Genomic DNA, 24,820 nt, shown 5'->3' with positions numbered 1-24,820 from the left:
CCCCGGCGCAGCCCTACTTAAATCCTCTCCTCTGCACTGACTGACACCGGCCAGACGTCCTCCAGCTTAGACCTTTAGAAGCTTTTGTCCCCCCCCCCCCCCCCCCCCTGCCCCCCGGGATGACGTGCAACCGTCAAACCAGTGTTTTGATTTTTCCTCCACGAACCGGCCGTACGGCGGCGATACTGGCTCAGTTCGTGGTCACGTGGAGTTTTTTTTTTTTTTTTTTGCAGAGTCCTAGTGATGAAAGTGCTTCTGACAGTTTTTTGCGGGTGAATATTGGGTTCCATTACGAGGCCTCAAAACACTGACAGGAAAATAAAAGCAGATCTAGTCTGAGCTCTACGTTTTTGCCCTTTTGCTTGTTTGTTCTCTGCAAGAAAATGTGTGTATTTGTGTTATCCGAAGCGGTTCAGTCCAAACATATCTCATAAAGATTTGGTTTCCGAACACAATCCGCCTTTTCCTGGATGCATTGTTTAAATGTTGTGTAAATGTTGGATTAATATGTCACTTGTCAGGGCTCTGTTTGTGTGTTTGCCTGGGTGTGGAGTGAGTTTGGGATACACTGTCTATCTTGTGTTTCATCCCCGCATGGTTTGCCACAGATATTGATAATGACTTCTTTTTTTGTGTGTTGCTAGACTAAACAATATCTTCGCTCGTAAACACCAACTTTGTCAGACTTTGGTGTTCACCGTTTTAAGAAGCCCTTTGTTTGAGTGATTGCTGGTTTCACTTCCCAACTCAGGACAGCGTTGCTCTTTTGTTGTCTGAGTATTTTTTTCTGTCAAATTCCCAAATGCCCACAAGTCTTGTTGTCTGGGCGGCCTTTTGGAGGTAAAAGTCTGGAGAATTTATTTAAACAAGAAGTGATAGAAATGAAGAACAGAAGTTGTCCCCTCTTCTGCTTTTTCTTCCCCTGATCCGCAAAATACATGTCAGAGCTAGAGGAAGAGGTCAACTAACAAATGACACCCTTGTGCTAAACTGGGGGTTTTGACCCCAGAGTATCCAAGGGCTCCCACAATGCAACTGCTGCGAGGAATTAATCATCACCTTCCGACCTCGCACGCTGACCCTCTAAACCCTGGAGAAAACCTAAAGGTGTTATGGATGATAGTAGAGGCCGAGAGAAAGGAGGCGGGGAGTGAGAAAAAAAAAAGTCTTCCTCTCACGGGGCGTCTATGGGGCCTTTATGAGTTGACAATTAATAGTCTCTGTAGGTTTCCTGAATGGGGAATTGAGACGAATTGTCTCTCGGCTATTCAGCTGCGTTCAAGCGTGCCGCCAGACAAAAAAGAAAAAAAGAAAGAAAAGAAAAAAAGGCGATGGCTGTGAAGGCAAATTACCCATAAGGCTGTTTTTGAAACATTTCCTTTTTGTTTTGCAGACACAGGCCCAATGCTAAGACCCCCATGCACTCACACACACACACACACACACACACACACACACACACACCACCAAGTGAAGTGACCATTTCGGAAAAGCCAGAAAATCTGCCGAAAGCAGAGCCACTTTAAAAAATAGTGATCCTTCTTATTGCGAGCCGTTTAGCCGGGGGGACCGGTGAGGGAAAACAGATCGCACTGAGGCTGACATTTTTGTTTGTTCGCGTTTGACGGCTGAAGGCAGAGATATATTCGCTCGTTTCGGTAGCCGCAGAACGACGTTGCTTATGCGTCGTTCTGCTTTCGGCTTTGCAGACAACGAGGCATTGATGTTACGGGCCGGGCCGTAAATCACGAAGAGAGTGCCTCAAATTATGTGGAACTCTAAAGGAATGGGGAGAAAGTTCTGGATCGCGACCGTTAAATGCAAAGGATGAGGCTGGGAATTGCCGTGAACAGTGGGAGATAATGAAATGTGCAGGCAACATGGGAAGGCCATTGAATTTGTTTCCTTAATCCGCTAATGATGTCTTACAGCCCGAGAGTTCGTCTTTGGCCACGGGATTTCTTCCCATGCTATTTCGTCTTGGAGGCTGAAGTGCATACAAATGGCTTGTTAATTAAGATGGATGGTACTTCTAAAAGGCCCATCTTCATGATAATAAGAGAGCGTTAAACATGTGAAGCCTTGTAAGACCTCCTTGTAGTGGCGAAGTGCGTGTGGAGGTATGTGCGCCGTGTGACGGGGGGGGGGGGGGGGGGGGGGTCTTACCATCACACATGTATGAATGAGCATGTCATAGCCTACCGTGTGATTGGTGCACAGTTAGCATTTTCATCCATTTGTATCTGTGTGTGTGTGTGTGTGTGTGTGTGTGTGTGTGTGTGTGTGTGTGTGTGTGTGTGTGAGAAAGAGAAAAGAGGGCCAGAGCTATCTCAGGGCCCTCCAGTCTGTTTCCATGAATGGCCCTCAGCGGGGGGAAACTGTCCCTCATTGTCAAGTCATTTGGCAGAAGTCTTTTTTTACGCCACCTCATGTTAAATTCATCAACATTTCTCCACTTTTTTCGTTTTGCATTTGCCCTTCAGAATGTCTTCAGATCGGGTTTTCTTGCCAAGCTGGTTCCTGCTGAGGCCTAAATGACCGCGGCAGATGTACGCTGCGCCAAAAAGAGCAAATTCTTTCATGACGATGAAGCAGAATTTAAAAAAAAAAAGAAAAGATGATTTCTTGGCTCAGGAATAACCGAGTTGACTTGTGATGTCAAGCAGTATTTCTAAGAGCGTGACTAGGCTGCATTAATCAATTTGGCCTCTAGGGACAGAAGAACTCAGACAGAATGGCTTCTATAGAGTTGTTACGGCTAACGGATTAGGTACCGAGCCTACTGACACATTATTGTTCATGTGGAGTTGTGTTTTTCTTGATGAAAGTGCAGTATTCACTCTCCTCTTAGCTCTGGTTTGGTCTGCTCCATCTCTGCTCCATCTCCAAAAAAAATATCCGACTCTTTACCTTGCTAACACGTTAGCTAACTTTGCTAGTCTGCCGTTTGGTACTAGGAAGGAAGCGCTCAGTAGCTTCATCAGAGCTTTATTTGCAGAAAACAGCTGCAGTAGATGGATGTATGAAGTCTTTTTGGTCTGAAGAAGTTACAGCACATAACTCCCATTAAAAGCCCAATTTGTTTCTGTTTATCGTTCCAGGTTTCAGCTAAATTAAGCTAACCACTTCATTGCTCTTGCTCCATACATGCTATTTTATCTAACACTTAGTAAAAACATAAACAAGCATATTTGTCAAAATGCCAAACTAGTACAGGATAGAGTGTTCCAGGGATGACGTATTTATGTAGGGAGTCTGGAAGTTAACATCGCATTAGTTCCCTCGACAAAAAACCAATGGGATTTTTTGGGGGATTATTGCAGAAACAAAGCTCTGTGGCAAACAAAAGTTTATGACACTTAAATGTTCAATAAGATAATCTCCACAAATGAACACGACTTTTAGGATTTTTGAAGCGTGAATGCAATCGCCAGAAGTAAAAAGCTAAAGGTAGACTAATGTTTCGACGTGATGACGTTGTGTTAGTGTCATTTGGCTACTTGTTAGCATCTGCCTGTTTTATGACACGTACAATTCACCCGAATTGTAGAACAAAACGTTTACATCTCTTCCACTTGTGTTAACCACGGACCTTATTTCAACCAAAAAACAACAGAAAAACGCATCGACTTCAAAAAAATACTGTTTCCTGCAGCACTTTATTGCTTAATCTGATGTTTGCAGTTTTTATTCCATTCGAAATATATAACATCATCAAAGTGCAACGAACTGCATCCAAACTTCTCTCCATTGCTCCATGTTTTCTCTTAAGCTACTATCTTACTTTTAGTCTGATCAGCAGGAGCGTTCAGTGGCAGTTGGGCTTCCTTTTGGAGCACAGGTCAGCCACAACATCAACTACTGCATGACCCCCCCACCCGTTCACACACTCAAACATCCTTCCCACCCCCACCCTGTTGCTCCTCCCACCATTAATGTTTGCAGGAGTTGTTCACATAAACAGGGGCTGCTGGGGGTTTCACACAACAATCCGAGGCCTGTTTTGGATTAAAGCTGGTTTCTACACCAGCCAAACACACAAGCACTTACATTCCTGACTCGCTGTCCTCCACTCATGCTTGTTTTGAATGAAGTAAACAGCAGTTAGGTATCATCTTTTTAGAATTCTCACCTCGGAATTTTTATTCACAAAGAACTCCGCCAGCCATTGATGTGTTCCGTTCAACTTCAGTTCATTAGATAAATGGAAAACTGAACTGTACGACATTCTTGCAGGGCGTTCTTTTTTAATAATGTGCAAATAAAGTAAACCTCGGAAACCCTGACAAAACACTTTTTAGTGTTTTGACTTGATGGAACTAAAGGAGACAAATATAATGGATCGAACCCCAAACCCTGTCACCAACAAACTAGTAGACGAGGAAAAGTCTGGGAACATTTCCTTTTGAAGCTCTCTGAACTCCCAACCCTATCCATGATGGAAACCAGATCTAACGAATTGATAATCAAATCAGCCACAAACAACGTTACAGTAGGCTAATTATTTAACCTCCGTTAATTTCTAGGTTAAGGAATTATCTTCCTGCGATGGGGGAGAGATGTCATCTCCGATGTGACTTGATAATAATTAGGTCAAATCCAGACCGAGATGCTTTGCTAATGCGTCTCTTCATACAGCCCCAGCTCCTGGAAATCTCATGCATTTATCACTGGTTGACAGAAACTATGAAACGGTTGCCATAATAGCCTTTAAAGCCTCTCGCAGATCTTCCAGAAGTCTTGGAAAGCAACCTTGGCTGTAGATGAAGATGCCTGATATTAGCATGTATCTGTTAAAATCCCACTGAGCGCTCATGCTGGGCCCTTTGGAACGATCTGCCCGTTATTTACATCTATTTATGATGGCTCCAGACAAATCGCTTCAAAATTTGCATCGAAAGAAGACAATACTGTCTTGGACATCACCAGTGGTCGACGACTCAAATCTCTTATTTAAGTACATAGCTGTGGAACAAAAAAAGATCCAATAGTGAAATATACTCACTCCTTTCAGTGTGTTAAATTATTGATGTATTATCCTGTTAGCTATATATTTTTGATGTTGTAAGTGGTCCAGGTGGCGCTCAGTCTGACTACTTCATTATACTTCTGGAGAGTTGAAGCCGAAGCAATGTGTTATATCGCAGCTGTCGGATGAAAGACGAAGCTTGTATCTCCAATTTGGGGTTTTTCCCTCGTTTCCATATCAGTTGAAGGATTACATGCTTCTCTGCGGGGCTGGGAATTGTTCCCTTTCCTCTTATCCTTTGTAAAAATGCGTCGCCATCAAGGTTTGAAAAGCTGACATTGTTATCTGAAAACTGCAAATGAGCTTATTTCATGTTGAATGTAAAATGTTTTTCAGCAAAGTAAGCCATCAGAAGTAGGAACAGAAGAAATATATTTTGATCTGAAATGCAGACAAGCAACAGTAAGAAGTGTCCAAAAAATGTTAATATGCATTGAATCTGTAGGTTTTCACTCCCAGACATTGTTAAAAAATTTGAGAATTGTTGTGTTTTTGATCTATTTTCAGGTTTTTAGGGTCTTGGTCGCTCCCCCTCTCCATGGTCTGCATGGTTTGAATGCCGTAATTGGAGGTAATTGTGGAGAGAGCGCAGTGATAAGGCCGTAGACTCACGCAGAGTCAGTGGCACCAACACCGATAGACGGCTGACTCCTGTTATGGTCTCCTTCCATTCTTTAAGAAGTCCCCAAATAAGACAGATAACTGATAAAAAGAAAATCCATTTCCCTCCTTGCATCTTCAAAGCATACTTTTCACAAATAGGCTAATTATTTTTGTTTTTTACCTTTCATCTCACAAGGAGAAAAATGCTTGTTTTGATGTTCTTCTAACCTCTTAATCCAGGGATACAGAACACGATGCATTTAATAGGCTATGGTAATTTCGGTGATGGCTTTGAATTGTGCTCGGGCTTCAAGGAGAGCTAAATCTCGCCTCCATTAGTTCTACTCTGATCTTGCACAAGGTCTAATTAAACTTTCCATCTAACTCTCTCAGGTAGGAATAAGAGGGAAAGAGTTATGGCTGTTTATAGTGAAGAAGAACCCCAGTTTGCATCGCTCATGGCCCCGGATGCTGGCGCCATTTAAAAATGGCAATCCATCACGATTTGTTTCCACTCCCCTGTGTGAGGAGATGTCTGCGGGGCCCAGAACCTCTAGGAAACGATACGCTGGTCCAGATGACCCGTTGGGATTATTCGTTCTGTTGGATTATGTGTCCCGCAAGAAGTGCTCAGAGGGAACCTCGCTTGGCAAAGGGCTTGCAGGGGGCTTGAAGGGGCCTGCTGCAGACAAACAATCTTTTAACAGTTGGTGAAGTGGTCCGCCGAGAGGACAGTGATCCCCTTTATTGAAACCACTTGCTCGACATTGTCTCTCCTCTCTCCCCCCTTGTTGGTAACATACAACCGAGGTGCTTTGTGATCGTTTGCAGGCTCCCCTGTTTTGTTTTGTCTGCCTCTTTCTCTTACTCACTCTTGGTTTTTTTTTTTCCATGGGACTGCAGATGGTTTTTTTTTTTTTGTGGGGGGGGGGGGACTCCAGGGGTTGGGGTATGATCGTATCCTGACTTCTCTCTTGCACAGTGCGCTGAGGTTTGGCCGGCGTCCAGCTTTGTCTGCTTTTTTTTCCCGGGCACATTCCCGTCCCCGGCACGCTCAGATTCCTGTCTCCGGAGCGCGCATGCACTCCGCCGAGCCCGATGACTGCGGTCGGAAGATGAATCGCTCTGCAGCCAGTTGTTTGACAGATCGAGCCAGTCCCAATTGTACACGTGTTGAAGAAACCGTACGGAAGAGATCTGTTTGACCTTTGTCTCGATTATCAAGTTGCGTTTTCCTTTTGTTGTGAAAAGACAGAGCCGAGACGGCACTTTTACCAGCGTCCTTGACCCCCTCAGAACTCCCCATGAAGAGTCAACGGCGTTCTGTCTAAACAGTTGAAACAGTAGAGGCCGGGAAGGAAGTGAAGATGAAGTGAAATGATGATCGTCTTTGTCCGCACATCTCTGGAGGTTGCGTGGAATTCGTTTTGTTTGAATGGCGTTTTATCACCCACTTTACATTTCTCTCCTTATGCAGCAGAGCATTCATCAGATGTGCGTGGATCACGCCACACGGTTTTCAGATTAAGCAGTGCAAACACAGACACGAGAGGCTGGCCTTTTTCTAGACGGTCGGTAATCCATCTTCAACGTTTCGAGGATGACATTAACCAACACAGTGGCTGTTGAATAGAGCAGGAACTCAGTATGATTTTCCAATGTGCAGGGAGTTAGTTAATTAATACTTTGCCGAAGCAGTTGTGGGAATCATTCGGGACGTCCTCACCGACCCGCTTGGGTGCGGCTTTTCGAAGGTTAGGAAGTAGGTTGGATGTCCCCTCTCCGTCTGCATATGAGAAGGCCCAGCGATGACACACAGCAGTTGGAACCTTTTTTTTTTTTGTATTTTCCTGCTTCTGTTGGAATACTCTGCTAACCAGCCCAAGCTGTACCAGCCTGCGACTCGGTCACGGGCCTCACGTTACACAAGGCCCCAGCTGAGTCGTCAGACGCGACGTAACCTTAGATAACCGTCGCGTCACTTTAAACAAACAGTGCATCACGCCTCAGATTGGATTATATTTGGTTATTTACTTATTAAACGTCGTGGAATCTGTACAGTCTTTCTCTTTTATGGCATTGCAAAAATTCCTTTGTGCCATTTAGATGTTTATACTGCGCCAAAGCCTGACTAATTCCTTCTAACAGCAAATGATTCTGGCTCTGTGATGAAGTGTTATATTTGGAATTGCTTCGCGATCCCAGTTTCTTTGCCACATCGGGTGCAACTCCGCCTCATGTGCACATCGGTAAAAATAAAAAAGCGCGACGCAAAGTGGAATCGTTCAATCTCGAAGGCCAAGTATAACGAGAGCTGGAAGTCGCCCCGACCCTTGACCCCGAGTCGTCAACAGCATCTAATGAGACATTTAATCATTTTGAAATGATCGTTTCCTGCAGGAGGCGCACCCTGCTCCAGCTTTTACGATCAGATGAGCTCAACATTTACAGGCCAACTGTTGCATCAGTTGCACTCAGTTGACTTTTTTTTTTTTTTGTTTTCCTGCTTTTTGGAAGAAATGTTAATAATGTGAATTTCAAGATTTTCACTCAGAAGTTCGTGGTGTTCAGTGGAGCACTGGAGCCGGCGCTGTATTACTCATCTGTAATGCGAACCATCCCTCTCTTAATTAATCCGACCCTCGACCGGTTATTAGAAATAACTGAGTGGGTAACTGACAAAATATGCGTTCATGGGATTGTGCTCAAATGGTAGATCTCCCGCTCTGTGTCTGCAGAGGTCTTGGCAGAACTGAGGTGTTTTTTTTTTAAGTGGGAACATGAAAACTTTTGCTACTTCCTCTTTTTCAGATGTGGGGAAAATGGCAACGGTTGTTTTGCGCTCTGGGACGCAGGTGATGCTTTTACCTTCAGCTGTAACCAGAACTGTTTTCTCCTCACTTCGGACATTACAGTGTGCTGGTGGGACGGAGAAGTTATTTTTGGTATATTCCGTTACTCTTGAGGGGAAGTGTCTGTACTTTGATGTCTGCTTCACTTCCACTTTCCCTTTAACAGCATGTGAACGAATGATACAGCGATACTTTTATACTTTATTTTGAAAGGTCAGTTTACCCAAATTACAAAAACACACAGTATGTTCTCCGCCACGCAGATGCTTTTGGTATTGTTCTCCTTTAAAAGCTCCATCTTGATACAGTTGAGGTTATTGGAATTTCATTTGCGCTCCTCAAAGCATTAAAAATTACACCACAGCATTTCTTCCCAGAATCAATGTTTCGGTTACTCTTTGGTCACAATCCACAGGCCTCTCCCTCAACAGTCTTCATTCGGACTGTTTCTTTGCTTGGAAGTCCCTGTGAGCTCAGTGCAATATTCAAAATAACCGGGTCATTTTTTTACTGGAAAAACAAGTTGCTGTAGAATTTCTCCCATGCTTTGAGCATAACAAAAAATGAATTCTCCCCTTTTTAATTTGGGGTCGCTGCAGGAATTCCAGATATCTCAAAATGTCAGCACATAAAAACCAAAGCTGCGTGGCTGTACTACTGGAGGTGAGTGGAAAAATACGCCTTTCTGAAAATATGGCTGCACTGAGGTTTTAAATGTGAATTCTACCAGTGGGAAAGGAGACTAGATTACATAACATAAAGTCAGACAACTAAATTATCCCACCTGTCAGTGCTGCGTTCATCATCCAAGCTCTGGTGAATTCTGGGACAAGATTAATTTATCGCCGCGGAGTACGAGCTCTAGTCTCCGACCTCTTGGACAAATACCTTCCATCACTTAAGGTCTCATAATCGACAGCGCTCAGGAACCACTTGACGCGTGAATCATTCATACCTCCCCATAAATAATAAAACTCCGGCAGCCAGTTGGCAGCCCCTGCAACTTGAAACAGTAGTTCGTGAAACACAATCTTTTACCTTGTAAACTAATGTGTTTCACCTGCCGCGGCCGGTGCGTCTGGGTCCGCAGGTAGAGGGAGCAAAACCTCTCTTCCCCCTTCTCTCATCCCCCCCCCCCCCCCCTCCATGACCTTGCTTCTTCTTCCTCCGATGAATTTTTCACCAAAAGCTCTTTGATATCTTCCCGTCCCGTGGGAGCCTGGGTAATGCAAACGGGAAGCGTGAAGCGTAATTATTTCTCAAAACTGCACTTCTACCCTAATTAGTTCACTCCTCTGAAGTGGGCCTTGCATTATTTACACATCAAGGGGGACACACAGGGCGGGAGATAAATATTCATTGTTTGTTGACTCTGCCCCGGTCCCTGGGCTCGAGTCGAGTCGAGAGCCGCTGTCATTGTGGCTCGTTTGTGTGCGACTTTTGCATCGCTGGTGCCCGGGACATAATCTGTCTTGTTCTCCCGTAATTATCTCCACTCATGCAGACACCGACTCAGAGTCCGTTTAATAAGTGGACAACATCCTCGTCCTGGCACAAGCAGATCAGAGGAGTTAAGTGTTCGGTGACGGGTTTTAATTGTGACCTTACGCATGCAGATTTGCCCGGCTGCAGTCGGTGTCATCATGGCAGTAAACAGCAAGGAGCATATTTTATTCAGCCAGACTCTGACACCGTTTCAGCTCCCTCAAGCTTTTTGTTCTGGGTCATCTTTAATGAACTGAGCTTTTTTTTTTTTTTTTTTTTTACAAAAGGAGTCTGTGGCAACTATTACGAAGAGTTTCCTGCTACTGTTCGGCTGCAAAGCACATTTGTGGGACATGTGGAGTCTGCTTTTCCTGTCAATAGTCGGGTTTGAATAGACTGCTGTATCTGACCCCCCCCCCCCCCCCCCACCTCACCTCGGTGGTCATACGGCCTTGAGGCCTATTGTTTGCTCTATAAATGCCCGCTGGGAAACTCTTGTTGCCTCAAAAAGCTGCACCCATTGTAGACTTTTGACAACTGTTCTTTTTCTATTTCCTATTTCATCTCACTGACGCTTCATCTGTGTGTGTGTGTGTGTGTGTGTGTGTGTGTGTGTGTGTGTGTGTGTGTGTGTGTGTGTGTGTTTCAGAGGGGGATGGGGTGGATTGCGAAAAAGAGAGGTTGGGGCATCTTGTGACGCCTGGCACAAGAATTACCATAATCACTGTCAACATTAATGGAGATCCTATCACTGGAGAATTTAAACATGGCTTTTCCATATTTATAGAGTCAATAAACAGAGAACGCGCAGCAAAATGTCTGTTATGATTCAAAAAGCGAGCCGTGTTTACCGGCTTTGAAATGCATATTTGGGTTAGTGGATGAGGCGGAGGGGATCGCAGTTTAAGTTGTGGGATATGAGTGGAAATGTAATATCGTCACACTAGACACAGAGCATCTGAAACCATCAATGTCTCACTCTCACTGTCTCCGGGGTTTCCACTTTCCCTCAGACATTTGCACAGCTGAGCTTAACTGCCTCTCCGTCCCGCTATAGGTGGCTGGTTCAAGTAGGTTGGTTTGATTCCAATTGGAACTGTAGCACTAAATGGGATTGGACATACAAAGCATTGCTCTTATATTGCTCTTGTAGTAGGGTGGGATTATAGGGCTCTGTGCAGGCCACTCAAGTTCCTACAAACTGGGAAAGTCATTTCCCTAAGGACCTGGCTTTGTTGCATTTGGGGCACTGTCATGTTAAAACCGGAAAGGGCCACAAAGTTGGAAGCAAACTATTGTCTAAAATATTTCATGCTGGAGCAATAACATTTCCCTTTATCTAAACTAAGGGGCCTATCCAAAACCATAAAAAAGAAAAGCACAAACAAAGGGATGTGGAAAGGCTTGTCCACATACTTTTGGACTTGTTGTATATTTACCGCAAACCAGTATGGCGACGAAGGGTTCTCCAAGTGCGGTGAAAGAACCGTTGGGGATCCTTAAGTTGGCTCACAAGATCTTTTTTTTGTAAAATGAGGAAAAGTTAAATGCCACTTTGATTTACTTGAAATCATATCATTGATATAAACAATCGATCTAATCATAGGTTTCACTCTTTCCACTGCTGTGTCTGTAATACATTTAGGTTATCAGCACAAGTCTCACTATATGGGACAAAGTTTATCCTCATGGGGGGTCTGCGGTCGACAGTAATGTGTGTTTATTTTGGTTTCTAAGACATGAAAGTGAAAATCCCAGAGCTGCAGTTAGTTTGCTCTACTGTTACACTCACTGTAAGTCTCTATGGAAATAAGCCTCAAGTCAATTTGTAAATTGTACAATTTCCATGATCTCCAGTGACAGTAGGGTATATGAGTTCTACCCATAATGCAGTTATCTTGATATATTAGTTCATGGGAGTTGAACATGTGGGCTGTTGTATCTGGAGCAGTACGGTAGCCTATCAACACACACATGTTCTTGTTTTTTCTTCAGCTTTCTTCTCTGAGTACGTTTAATACATTCATCTTCAATTAAAAATGTTTAGATATGGGATTTCTAAATATTTTACCACCTAAAATCACATGAATTTAATAGTGTTTAGGTGGAGATATAAGTGACTGCTACTCCACTAAGCTAGGCTAGTTTTGGTTTGTCTGGTGTTACTTTCTCCTCCATTATGATTGTGTTTAGTTACGGATTGGTTTATATGGTTAAAACAAACTTAATTACTAAGGTGTTGGAGCATCAAACCGATGATTCATTATTTAATTACAGGAAACAAGTAGGTCACCCGCTAGCCTTAACTAGCCGATGTGCGTTCAGATGCTACAATGATAACAATTAGCTTTGCTGCTACGATGCTAAGCTAGGATAGTTACCCTTATGGTAGAACTAATTTTTCTGGTATTATTTCCTTTCTCCATTATGATCACATTTAGTCACTGCTTTGTTTATGTGGTTCAAGAAGCTCAATAACTAAGGTGATGGACCATCGAAATTGATAATTCAGTTACAGGAAAGTGGATAAAATAGCTTTAGCTAACGCTAGCCTTAATTAGCCGGTGTGCAATGATTACAAAACATTGCTGCAACTCTGCTAAACTAGGCCAGTTAACTTTAGCTGCCATTATCTATATTTTCTTTTTTCACCATAATAATTACTATTACAGTAGCTACTGCTTTAGTTTATGTAGTATACCAACCTCAACCGTGGTTTTGGTATTTCAAAGGTATAATTGTTTTACAGTAAAACCAATGTCAAACGATTGTGGTCTTAAAGAGCAGACTATTCTACTATTAAATCTAAATAAACGATCTCTAGGAAAAATAATAATTCCGTCTCCTTAGTTTTGACCTTTCAAGTCAATATACCACACTTCATCATCTCAAAGCTTTTCCTCTCCAGCCTCCCTTCTTGTACAGCTTCTTCATCATCTGAAATCCAAGAAGATGATGGATGGACGGTTTCTCTCTCTCTTTGCAGCGATCTTAACAGCTGTAGCAGGCCGAGTGAGGCCGAGTGAGGCAGAGCTTTAACGGAGACCGTGGTGTTTATTCTTCCTCTGCAGGTGGAGATCACGCTGCAGGACGTCAACGACAACCCGCCTGTTTTCCCTAATGATATCCTCGATGTGACCATTGAGGAGAACGTCGGAGATGGCTTCAAGATAATGCAGCTAACAGCCACGGATGCAGACAAGGTAATGGCTCCCCCAGTTTCTATTCTGTCTGACAGTGTTTTTGCACTTTTCTCTGCCCGTTTTCCACTCCACTGCTTTCCGAATAGATATCCTGGGAGTGATTTAAATTGAAAATAAGCTTTCCCTTTTTTTTTTTTCTTTCCTACAGTGTAGAAAACCACTATAGATTCAAATGGGATTTTGAGGCCAACGCAGCTGTCAATAATGGAATAAAGTCGACATTTAGTATCTTTAAGTTGGATGGTTTTCATGCCAAAAAGAAAAACTGCAGACATTCAGGGCTGAAAAGCCATTGAAACAACATTAAGATCGTGAAAGGAATTATGTGCACATTTATAGGTTGTTCAATGTGGCTAGAGAAGGGAGGCACAGGAGGAGTTTTAGAGGTTATAGTTATTAGTAGTTATTATTAAAACAGGGTGTAAATTTCCCTTGACTGAACACTAAATCGATTAATCGAAAAACAACATTACATTACATTAGCAAATTAGAGTACAGTGCAATTAACTGGCACAGTGACAGAGTGGCCGGAACAGATTGTGCTCCTTTCACCTTCACACAGCGACACAAACGCATAGAACGCCACTTTGAATCAATCTGTCTTCATACATTTTCCTCCTCTAGACACACACACACAGAATTGTCTCTGTCCGTCTCATGTTGACGTTATCTGAGACGCGTCGAGGCCACCGGTGTCACAGAGCCTGGAAGAGAACGGCCAGCGATTGATTTTTTTTTTTTTGGGGGCCTGCCGCTCTGATAGTCCCTCCGCGGCCACCATAGTTCACGTTACATCACTCTCAATTAGCTAAAGGCTCCATCTCTAGCTGCTTTAGGCAGGATGTGGACATCAAATCCTGCAGTGAGCGAGACGCGGGGCTCTGCCGGCATCTCCGAGGTCTGCGGTCCCTCACCCAGAGCCAAAGGACACAACGGAAAAAGTCGGGTCATAGAGAGGAGAGAGATTAGAGAATATGGACTCAAATTTAACGTCAACTTATGAGGCCACACGTCTTTTATTGCACAGCTGTCGCCTCGCCCCCAATTCTCTTCACTCCGAATGTGAGGAAAGTCGTGGTAGAAAGTCTCACTTCTGGCCATTTTCCTTTCGTCAGAATACTGACTGTAAATCTCAGCCCTGGAAGCAGGTCACTCTTTTCAGTAGGGGGATTTTAAGGACATCATCTGATTATTTTTTCTTTTTTTTAGCGCCAAAGCATTCACAGTTTTGATCTTGAACACATGGTATTGAGATCAAACCGTGCAGTCGTTCACTTTTCTCTCGTATCTCAGTGTCAGCCTGAGCCGCGATCCGTAAGATGAAACTTTTAGTTATTTCTTTTTTAAATTTAAGCATTGGTTTTTGCATGCACAGGTACGAATATAAGCCTTCCTCCATCGATTTAAAGAACTCGTAGAGGAGCAACATTTTGCTTCCTGGATTCAAATGCAAAAGAAAAGCATCCAGACACTTAAAGAGAACGTAGAGTCGCCTTTTTTTCTTTTCTTTTTTTTTTCCGGAATTACAGATTCTAGAGATGTTTACTCCAAACTTCAGTGCTGCCATGAATAGGTTGCTAAATAGAAGCCTGTACTTCATTCCAGCTCTCACCCGGAGCCAGATACGAGGCCAGCCAAGTCTTTGCCCACATCCTTACGCAGGAAACTTAAGTTGCGCTGACACCGAGCGTACGGAGCGCTCGTTGAGAAAGCCACATGTGTGAGCCGGCGCAGAGTAGCCAAGAGTGCAAGCTGTTGGCCAGCTGACGGGGCTGAATTCAGACGTCGTAATGATCCCTTCCAATTTAACAGTGCTACATGTGGGATTCATGTGTGAGGGTATTAAAATGCCGTTTCTAGGCATCCGGTTTTTTCGCTATAGGTCCATTTCCAGCCCCAAAAGAGAAGGAAGAGGTTGAAAGAAAATCAATATAAAAGTTAAAGCTCTTTTTGTCTCACGCAGACGAGGCCTCTCTGAAAAAAAAAAAAAATGTTTCTCACCTCATTTGAAAGAAAAGGCTGTGAATGTTTTATTAGAATGCTGACCTTATGTGGAAAATATGTCACAGGTAAAAAAAAAAAAACCTTACTTAATGAAGAAAAGTGCAACAATGGCTGTTTTAGGAGCCCTCAAAGTGAGCGGTAATGTGTTCCAGAGGAGTGCAGCCGGTTCGGTCCACCTCTTCCTGTTCTTTAAGGCTTCGTGTTGGAGCTGTCGGTGAACAACACGTTGCTTGTTTTTTCAGTGGTCTGTGTTACGATTGGCTTGCACACGCGCTCGCTGCTGTTGCGTACAGGAAGCCTCACTTTCCCCGCCGGCGCTCTCATACACACCACTACTCACCTCTCATACAAGCTACTCGCTCCCAAAAACCACTCATCTGCTAAATGAGTCTCCTTCTGCTACCCCCCCCCCCCAAACAACCAAAGCTGTAAAGTAGTCAAACTCTTAAGTGGAGGTCAAGAGGGCAACCACTGTGTACGGAAGTGTGTGAGTGTGTAGGATCTTAATTACTTGTGTTATTTTAGCAAAGAGAGAGAGAGGAATTAGTGCGTTAACATACAGATATTTGTGTGTGTGTGTGTGTGTGTGTGTGTGTGTGTGTGTGTGTGTGTGTGTGTGTGTGTGTGTGTGTGTGTGTATTAATGCATGCCTGTGTTCATAATTTGTGTGTGTGTGTGTGTTGGACTGTGGTCTAGCTGGATCCCCTGCTCGGCCTCTCCCCACCTCCCTCGCTCTGCCTTTGAACCCTATCAAAGAATTAATTGGCAAAACCGCGGGTGTTGGGTTCCGGCCTGCAGCCCAGGTGGCTGATGGGATTGCCAGATCTGGAGCCACTGATTGATGACAGCAGGGTAGTTAGATGAGCGGGGCCTCACTCCGTTCCTCCCGGTCCCCCCCCACCCCTCTCGTTTTTTACTGGGCCTGGATCTCTGACCGGGTCTCTGGTAATGCAATGAGAGACGGGGTCAAGAAGACGGAGGCTTTATCCGTCGTAAAAACCGGCCACGGGAAAGAGATAAGAGCGAGTCATGAACCTGGCCTTACGATATTGACTCCCCTCGAAGGCTTTTGGCGAACGTCTGCCGCGTCTAGACCTGTTGGTTTTATGCACAAAGTCTGTTAAACATAGAAGGGAAAGTCATTTCATTTGACTCTGTGACGGACAGAATTTATTCCTTTTCTGGTCCGTTCCAGAAATGACATGAACCTGCGATACCTGTATCCATAAATTATACTTTTTGCCATTTCACACACTGTGGTCCCTTTTAAAAAGAACGCCTTGTTGTAAATCTATCTAGGCTCAATGTGTTCAACGGGATTCTCAAAAAAAAATATGGCGCCTCGAGAAGCAGCGAAGAGTCCATTTTTCTTTGGAAACTTTCTGCACGAGGATGCACGAGCGCCAGAAGGGGCAGCGTGACAACGGGGGAGTCGAGAACGTTACGCCGACGTCCCGAAATAGCTCTTGTGTTTCCCACGGAAGGCCGCTCAGTTGTTCGGGAGGCGGCTCGGCAAATGCGTGCCTGAGGGCTACAGATTAAGTGAGAGGCGAGAGACAACATGGCTGCGTGCAGTTTATGTAAAACGCACTCTCGTTGTGAGGGCACCATTGTCCGGCGAGGCAGTAAATGTGTCGACATCGCAGAGACAGAAACAAGCTTAATGCAACGCCTCTCTGTTTAAGCCGTTCCCATTGTCCAGGCAGGATCAAAAAGCAGCACACAAACGTCAGGCACAGCTGAAAGAGTCCCTTTTAGCTTAGCTCTTAACCGGCTGTAACCGGAAACCTTATCTGGCTGAATAGCAGCAGCTTTTTGATGTTTGCTTTTTTTTTTTTGATCAGAAGACACAGAGTGAGACAGTTGTCTGATCTCTGATTGTCCCCGGCACAAATATAAACGTCAGGCTCTGTCGTCGGGGCCCATTCAGTTGTCACATCGCGTTCGGTCCGCCTCTCCTATTCCAAAGCCTCTCGCTATAGCCATCACATGTGTCGCGCCGCTTGTACTCGTCCGAGGTAACGGGGGGGGATCTATTAGTTGCATTTATAGAGGAACACTATAGCCCCCGAAAAGTTCAAAGACCGAGAGCGAGACTCACCAGAACAATCGGCGTTCAGCTCCTGCTCCTTTTTCTTTCCTCTGCGTATGGCCCGTCCTCTTCTTTTCAAGCTTTATGAAAGAGACATTTCATAATCTAATATGTGATTTAAGACGTAGAAGTAGTGTGCTTTTGACATATTTCAGAGGTTAAAGTGTTCAGAGTTGCTGCAGTGTTAAAATATCCTTTACATGGAGTATTTATTGTCTCCCTGACTGCTAAAACTCGTATTTTCTCAACATCATTTCTGAGGTGCAGGCAGATGTAACTCATTACAAACATGAGAAGTAACTTAAGTGGTCATTGTTTGATTTAAGTAAAAGTGAGAAAAATAGAATTTAATATATGCAAGAACAACACGGGTCATAGCGGAACTTGAGCACTGAATGATGGACAGTAACAGGTCAAAAATGTAACGTCAGGAAAAGTCTATATTTTGAGCCAATTGAGTCTTTAGAGAGTGTAACTTATTACTTTTATTATACGTATTTAAATTGCTTTATTAGGTGTTCTAATTATTGTTCTTACTTTAATTATACAGGGCTATAAGTAGAGAGTTTACAATGCATTATAGACATGTGCGCCATAGAAAGTGTTACCAAAATAATCTTACATACTTGTAGTGTTTAATAATTCACGTGAATGACTCGATAAGATGAGGGTGTTTCTGTTCGTTTGTGCTTCATGAAACATGGAAACACAAATGTTGATTCCACTGTTAAGTCTGTGGTTTTGTGCAGTAAACATTCTGATTCAAATTACGCAAAGTGACTTTATTTGCAGTCTGTAATATCACTAATTTCCTGCCTCCACCTCAGGGTCCCAATGCTCTCGTGACGTACACCATCATCAGCGGGGCGGACGACAGCTTTCGGATCGACCCCGAGTCCGGTGATCTGATCGCCACCAAGAAGCTGGATCGGGAGCGCCGTTCGAAGTATTCCCTCCTGGTGCGCGCGGACGACGGGAAACAGTCGTCCGACATGAGGCTGAACATCACCGTCAAGGACGTCAACGACCACACGCCCAAGTTCTCCCGGGCCACGTATTCCTTCGATATCCCCGAAGACATGGCGCCGGGTGAGGTCTTAGTGTCAGTCAGCGAAGCGTCCAATACGCGTAGACGTTGTGGACGCAGACAGGCAATGTTTTGTCCTCAGACTGCTCTGTTAAACTCATCAAGAACTCAAATTATCAGGAGCAGCGTCTTTGTAGCGCTTTATAAGAGCATCTTTCATAAGAACACTTTTTAGTTTTCAAAGAACATTTTAATACGAGCGCTGTAGCTCTCCCGAATCCTCTGTACCTTCCTTCAGGGGGAAATTAAAAGAGTTTAAGAGGTCAAAGGAACAGTAACTGATATTTTGATTTATATGGAAATCTATCAGCGACCGGCAGGATTTACAATAACACTGACAACTGTCTGGCACAGCTCCTCTGTCCCTCTCACCGCTGTAATCACAAGAAAGAGAAAGACAGATTTGGAAAATGACAGAAGAATGTCAGGCGGGGATGTTATCAAGATATGATTAATGTAAATAGACTATTAAAAACACCTAATCATTTGCTTTTATAGCATTATTTCCATCCGTACATTATCAGTTTATTACCAGGGGATGGACTTTGGTTCAGGCCAAGTGAGTTTAAAAAGCCAAGCTGGCGGAGTGATCACGGAGCCACTGGTATTAATAAACAGCCCAAATAACCCCCTGTCGATATATTAAAGTCATTCTCTTCTGTGGGGCGGTAAAGTCTAACTTCTCGCCTCTGTGTCGCAACCCGTCCGACTCTCGCAGGCTCCATCGTGGCGGCGATCCTGGCCAGCGACTCTGACTCGGGGGTGAACGGAGAGGTCACCTACTCGCTGGAGGAGGACGACGAGGACGAGGCGTTCCTGCTGAACCCGGTGACGGGCGTCTTCAACGTGACGCGTCCGCTGGACTACGAGACGCAGCAGTACTACATTCTGACGGCGAAGGCCCGGGACGGCGGCGGGCAGGCCAGCGCGGTCCGAGTGTATTTCAACGTCCTGGACGTGAACGACAACCCGCCCGTCTTCAACACCACGGCGTACAGCACGTCGGTCTCTGAGAGTCTGCCGCCCGGATCCAGCATCGTCACTGTCGGGGCCAGTGATGCTGATGATGGTACGTCCAACGGGGAACTGTGTGGGAGATGGAATTTAACCAACACAAAACAAATATTTATGCTATTTGGCAGGATTTTTTAACTGCTGAAGAATTAGTTCAGAAATGACTTGAGTCATATTTATCAGGCTCTAATAGATCTAGAGTCAATAAATAGGAGATGCATTATTCCACTATTGACTCACTCTTGGCTTATTGCGTTGCTTTTATCATTTGTGCATCGATTTTAACATTTTATCGGAAAAGTACCTGCTTGATCTATTTGCATCTTGAGGCTTTAATATTATTATTATTCACATATTTGTATTAAATCGTAAAGGTTAGCTGACAATTTCACAATCGTTAAACATCCCAATTATCAGAAAAAAAGACTTTCCTTCATGATTTTACCAATAAAATCTCAAGAGACCAACAAGAAATGTTTTTTTTTACTATATTTAGAAACATTTGGCAACACTTCCAAACCATGACAAGTTGAATTAGTGCAAGAAAAATATGTCAGAAGAGGAATATTTCAAAGTGTGGTTAAATGAAGTTAGACTCTGGTCAGGTGTCCCAGAGAGGTCGTTATATTTAAAAGTTCTCTGAGAATCTTTCAATGTGCTCTCCTACGGAATAAATCAAGTGTGAAGTTCACCAAAGCAGATTCATTCAATGCAGGCCTGTCATTTCGTTGTGACAGTTGGTTACACAGAAGCTCTCGAACCTACATTTTATTTTTCATTTTTATTCTGCGAGTCTTGCGCATGAATGACTTGATGAAGCACAGCCACAGCCGTATGATTAAGCGGCTGGAGTTATTTCTGCGTTTCAGGTGGCGGGCTCCATGTATGTGAAGTGCCGTGCGGTATTTGAACGGTCACCGCTACTCTCGCTCCGCTGTAATTACCGCTTCACCCAGACCTAATGTGGTTATTGTGACCTACATTCCTGGGAAATATGCTGCCTGGTTCTTTCTCCACCGTCCGCATAATCCGACCGCATCGTCCTCTCCGCCGCTCTCCGCTGTCAAAATAAAACGCCGCCGTTGTTAGCGCTTCCTAAGCCGTGACCCCCCCCCCCCCCCCCCCACGACCCCCAGACTTTTGTCTTCAGACGGCGCGGCCTAAACTCGGATGGAAGTAGCACTCGAGCTTTTGATAAGGGATTACTTGTGTACTGTAAATACACGCCCGAGTGTGGGAAGGTGCCGACGCTTTCCACATGAATACCCCGTTGAGTTGAATTACAGACGCTCAATTTAAGCTCATTTCAACCCCCAGTTCCAGGGCAGTGCCTCGGATTAGGCCACGATTTCAAGGATAGATAGTTCACAACATCCGTCAACCTCGGTCACACCGTCGTTAACTTTTTTCAATTGTGAGGGATTTTTCCGAAATGCCGCAACCTCCGCTGTCAGTTTAGGAAGTGGTTTGCTGCGGCGTTCTGTCCGTTGATAGCGATCAGTCGCGCTACGGTACATGAATGGATCGTCTACTTGGAGGACATGGAGAGCGGCGGACAGAGCTCCAGCTGCTGCACATGCACAATTTGTGGAAATGGATGGAGATAACCCATATGATTGAGACACATACAGGATATTTAACAATCACATCTGGAACAATAGACGCTAGTCAAAAATATCAACGTTCAACCTCCACCACTGTTTGTTATCTGGCTATTCTTTTAATTCACGGTCATACTAAATAGTTCCTGGTAGATGTATTTATTTTTGGCACCGTGAGTGCCACAAAATACACCCAAAGTCTCCGCCTGATATGTACAGGAAAAGGTGATGTAATGAGAAAGAGCCTCCTACTTAACCCCTGCCCCAACCACAGAGTCCTCCTGTTTGGCCAACTCTTAATTTTGGTTCCAGGTTTTGTCTGTTCTCCACTCGAGGGAAGTAACACATTTATCCTTGGAAGCAAAACACAAATGGAGTCTGTCTCACTGATGTTAAGTATCTTTTGGCAGGAAGCACTTTAGGCTGACCACACCGGGGATGCTCTCAGTTTACTGGAGTTGCGAAAGACTTTTTTTTTTTTTTAATCAAATCGTTTCAGTCACTTTTTTAAGCGGCGAAGCCAAACCTTTTGCCGGAGTTAAGCTTCTCCAATGTGATGATTTTATGCTTTTCTTTGTCATACATGATGGTGAATAAAAAACGTCATGGTTTGGACCTTGGGTTAAGGGATATTCTAGCATTTTTCTGACAAAACAATTCAAAGATTTATTAAGAACTTGATTTCGTCCTACAGTTTACCAAACACAACTTACAGGCGGTGAAGATGGAGCTTACCAACATGCCGTTTTCCAAACCTTTTGAAATAATTCAGGTAGCATTATTATTGTCTTCTGATTCCCTCTTTTTATGTTTTCCAGGCCCGAATGCCCAGCTCCTCTACAGAATTGCGTCTGGAGATTCCCAGGGCCACTTTGTCATCGGCAAGGACGGAGTCCTCCAAACCAAGAAGGCCTTGGACAGAGAAATCCAATCCTTCTACAACCTGGTGATCACGGTCAACGACCTGGCTCCTCCTCCCATGGCCCGCTTCACCAGCACCGCCCAGGTGTCCATCATTCTTCTGGACGTCAACGACTGCCCGCCCACCTTCACCTCTCAGAGGAAGACCTACATCCAGGAGAACACGCCGGTGGACACGGTCGTGTTCACTGCCAAGGCCGCCGACGCCGACAGTGGACCCAACAGCTACGTCGAGTACTCCCTCAAAGGACCTTTCGGTAACAAGTTCAGCATCGGTACGATCGACGGAGACGTCAGGTTGGTTGGGGAACTGGACCGCGAGGAGCTTTCCAACTACACCCTCACAGTCGTAGCTACCGATAAAGGCGAACCCCCTCTGTCTTCAACAATGGACGTGACTATGATGGTTCTGGACGTCAACGACAACACGCCGAGCTTCTCGCAGAACATCTACGACATCGAGATCGAGGAGAACACGTTGACCGGGACCGATGTCATCCAGGTGTTCGCCAGCGATGCGGACGAGGGAACCAACGGGCAGATCCGATTTTCCATCTCAGGAGGCAACACCAACTCCGATTTCAGAATAGATTCGGTTACGGGGGTGATTTCGGTGGCCAAGCAGCTGGACCGCGAGGCGCGTTCGTCCTATTCACTGGTGGTCCAAGCCGCCGACCGAGGCAGCAGCCCCAGGGTGGACCGCGCCACCGTCAACATTGTGCTGTTGGACGTGAATGACTGCTCACCTGAGTTTGAGCTCTCTCCTTACACTGTCAATGTTCAGGAGAACTTTGAGAATCTCCCAAAAAACATTCTGCAGGTCAGTATGTTTGTTTTCTCTTCTGGTCGAGACATTCGCTGACGTTTTAAGCAGTTGGGACGTCATTAACATTCACAGACAGGACTTCCTGAGTGAAAAGAAGGCAGTGTTTTGAATGACAGTTCTAAGACCTTAAATAAGCTAATGCCTTAACCAAATTTGTAGTAATACTAACTTAATAAGTGCAGGTATGTGAGTCGTAACGGTGCACTGAACCACTTAGCATGGTGGTCGTATTTTGGTAAATGCCATGACAAATACGTGGCCAAAATGATATATAAATGATATATGACTGCAATTCGCTCCGCACAATTACGGCCTTATAGGATTTCACCGAAATATGAAACGGGGCTAAATTGCATGAGAGGGCAATTAACGTCCCAACCAGCCTGATGACTAAATGAGCCATGTATAAAAAATGGAAGGGGAAGGACTGATTTCCAGTGACGGCGCAATTCCATTTTCTTTCCACTTTGTGTACCTTGTGAGGAAATGAGGGCACAGTTATGCGGTGGGGAAGGGGGTCCAGACGCGGTGGGCTTCTGCCACACACACAACGCACATCTGTGTGCTAACCCGGCCGTCTGCGGCACGGAACGGCAGGGAGGGCTGGAGAGCCCACAATGCATTTGGGCTCACCAGTGAAATGTGGTACGAGGGTGAAAAGTCAAAACTGAATAATAGTTTCGTACTCAGTGTGTTTTTTTGTTTTTTTTTTGTGGATTCCCTGGGAAAGTCTGATTAGACAAAGTGAATAAAGTAATGATCTTCCTTCCCTCAACAATTACCTTCATGGTGCCGCCCAGCACCGTGATGGTGATTAACCCTCAGCTGCTTCAGTGGAAAGGCTCAGGAAGGTGGTCGTACCGGGTTACTGACAGCTGTACTGGGCTGTGTGAATACAGCAACGCGTTTATCACAAGAAAAAACATCCGGGGGGGGAAAAACAACAGGAAACTGCAAAAATGAGATGTTTTGATTTGGTGAAGCTTAAGCCATTGTTACTAATTTCATTAATTCATTTCTTTGCATTTTATATGAAAATTCAATCAGCTTTTTTTCCTACATAATATAATGACATCCGCACATCAATCGATTTGCAACTTTTAGCGAGCAAGCGAGGTTTGTGTGGAGCCACGTTCTAAACCCGCCCACCTTTTAGGGTCCAATCAAATGCAAAGGATTTGTATTTGAGTCACTCTTTGAACTGTACATCCTTTCACTGTGGAATACAGTACAGAATCACAGTACGGAAGTTAAAAACATCATTTTCAGGTTCTTTACTTAAAGCAAAACTATGGAACTTTTGCTGATATTTACTTGTATCCCATAAATAGTAGCACAAGAAGAATCATACAGTCACAATATTTAGCAATAACAATAATGTTTGGTCATACCAGACCACGTAACGCTGTCGTGACAAAACACCTGAGTGTGTTCAGCAAGAGTGTGTTTTGCTGCTAATATATTCAACTTTTGATATGTGAGGAGAAGAGCTGTGACTCACAGGTTACGTCATCTTCCTCTTAGTATTTGATCCTCTCTTGTACTTGAAACACAGAAGCTAAACTCTACTTAAGTCTAGTACATGTTTCTTTCCACCAGTGGCGCCATGCTATTAAAGCGCCCTCTTAATTGTTTATTCCAGACCTGCAGTTTGCAGTTTGGCTGCTGGAAATGAAAACCACATTTCTTTTAGAAGAGGTTTGACACCCATGAATCCCTGAAGAGGCTTTGTTCCTGTGTTTACCAGGTTGTTGCCAGAGACGACGACCAAGGTGCCAACGGGCAGCTGAGCTACATGCTCAGCGGCGGGAACGACGAGGGCGCGTTCAGCCTGTCGTCCAGCGGTCAGCTGAGCGTGACCCAGACTCTGGACCGAGAGGCTCGGGGGAAATACGTCCTGCTGATCACAGCCACCGACTCAGGTAAGACCGCAGCCCGATAAGTACGAGATGTTTTTATGCTGGCCTTGCAGTGTTATGTTTCAGTTTATAGCGTTGTTTACGTCTGAACTCGCACCACATTCAACTTGTTCAACTTATCGTCTGGTGACGACTGAGCTCCGTGTAATGTGTCCTTACATGGCCATTGTTGATTTTTTTTTTT

The 24,820-nt window shown here is 44.5% G+C and overlaps 1 protein-coding gene across 1 annotated transcript in view; it reads left to right on the top strand.

Moving 5' to 3' along the window:
* The window catches only part of fat4 (FAT atypical cadherin 4), a 101,333-nt gene that overhangs the window by 37,885 nt on the left and 38,628 nt on the right, over positions 1-24,820 (top strand). Inside the window, exons 2-6 of the mRNA XM_068715310.1 lie at positions 13,041-13,172; positions 18,096-18,357; positions 19,074-19,424; positions 21,789-22,711; positions 24,465-24,639. Coding sequence (XP_068571411.1) covers positions 13,041-13,172; positions 18,096-18,357; positions 19,074-19,424; positions 21,789-22,711; positions 24,465-24,639 — 1,843 coding nt within the window. The remainder of the gene's footprint in view (positions 1-13,040; positions 13,173-18,095; positions 18,358-19,073; positions 19,425-21,788; positions 22,712-24,464; positions 24,640-24,820) is intronic.

The sequence above is a fragment of the Cebidichthys violaceus genome, unplaced genomic scaffold (genome assembly GCF_023349555.1).
Source record: "Cebidichthys violaceus isolate CVI_PGR_0920_01 unplaced genomic scaffold, fCebVio1.0.p SCAF_2, whole genome shotgun sequence".
In the NCBI taxonomy this organism is placed as follows: Eukaryota; Metazoa; Chordata; class Actinopteri; order Perciformes; family Stichaeidae; genus Cebidichthys; species Cebidichthys violaceus.
Note: the sequence above shows the minus strand (reverse complement) of the source record. Positions and strands in the feature narration are given on the sequence as shown.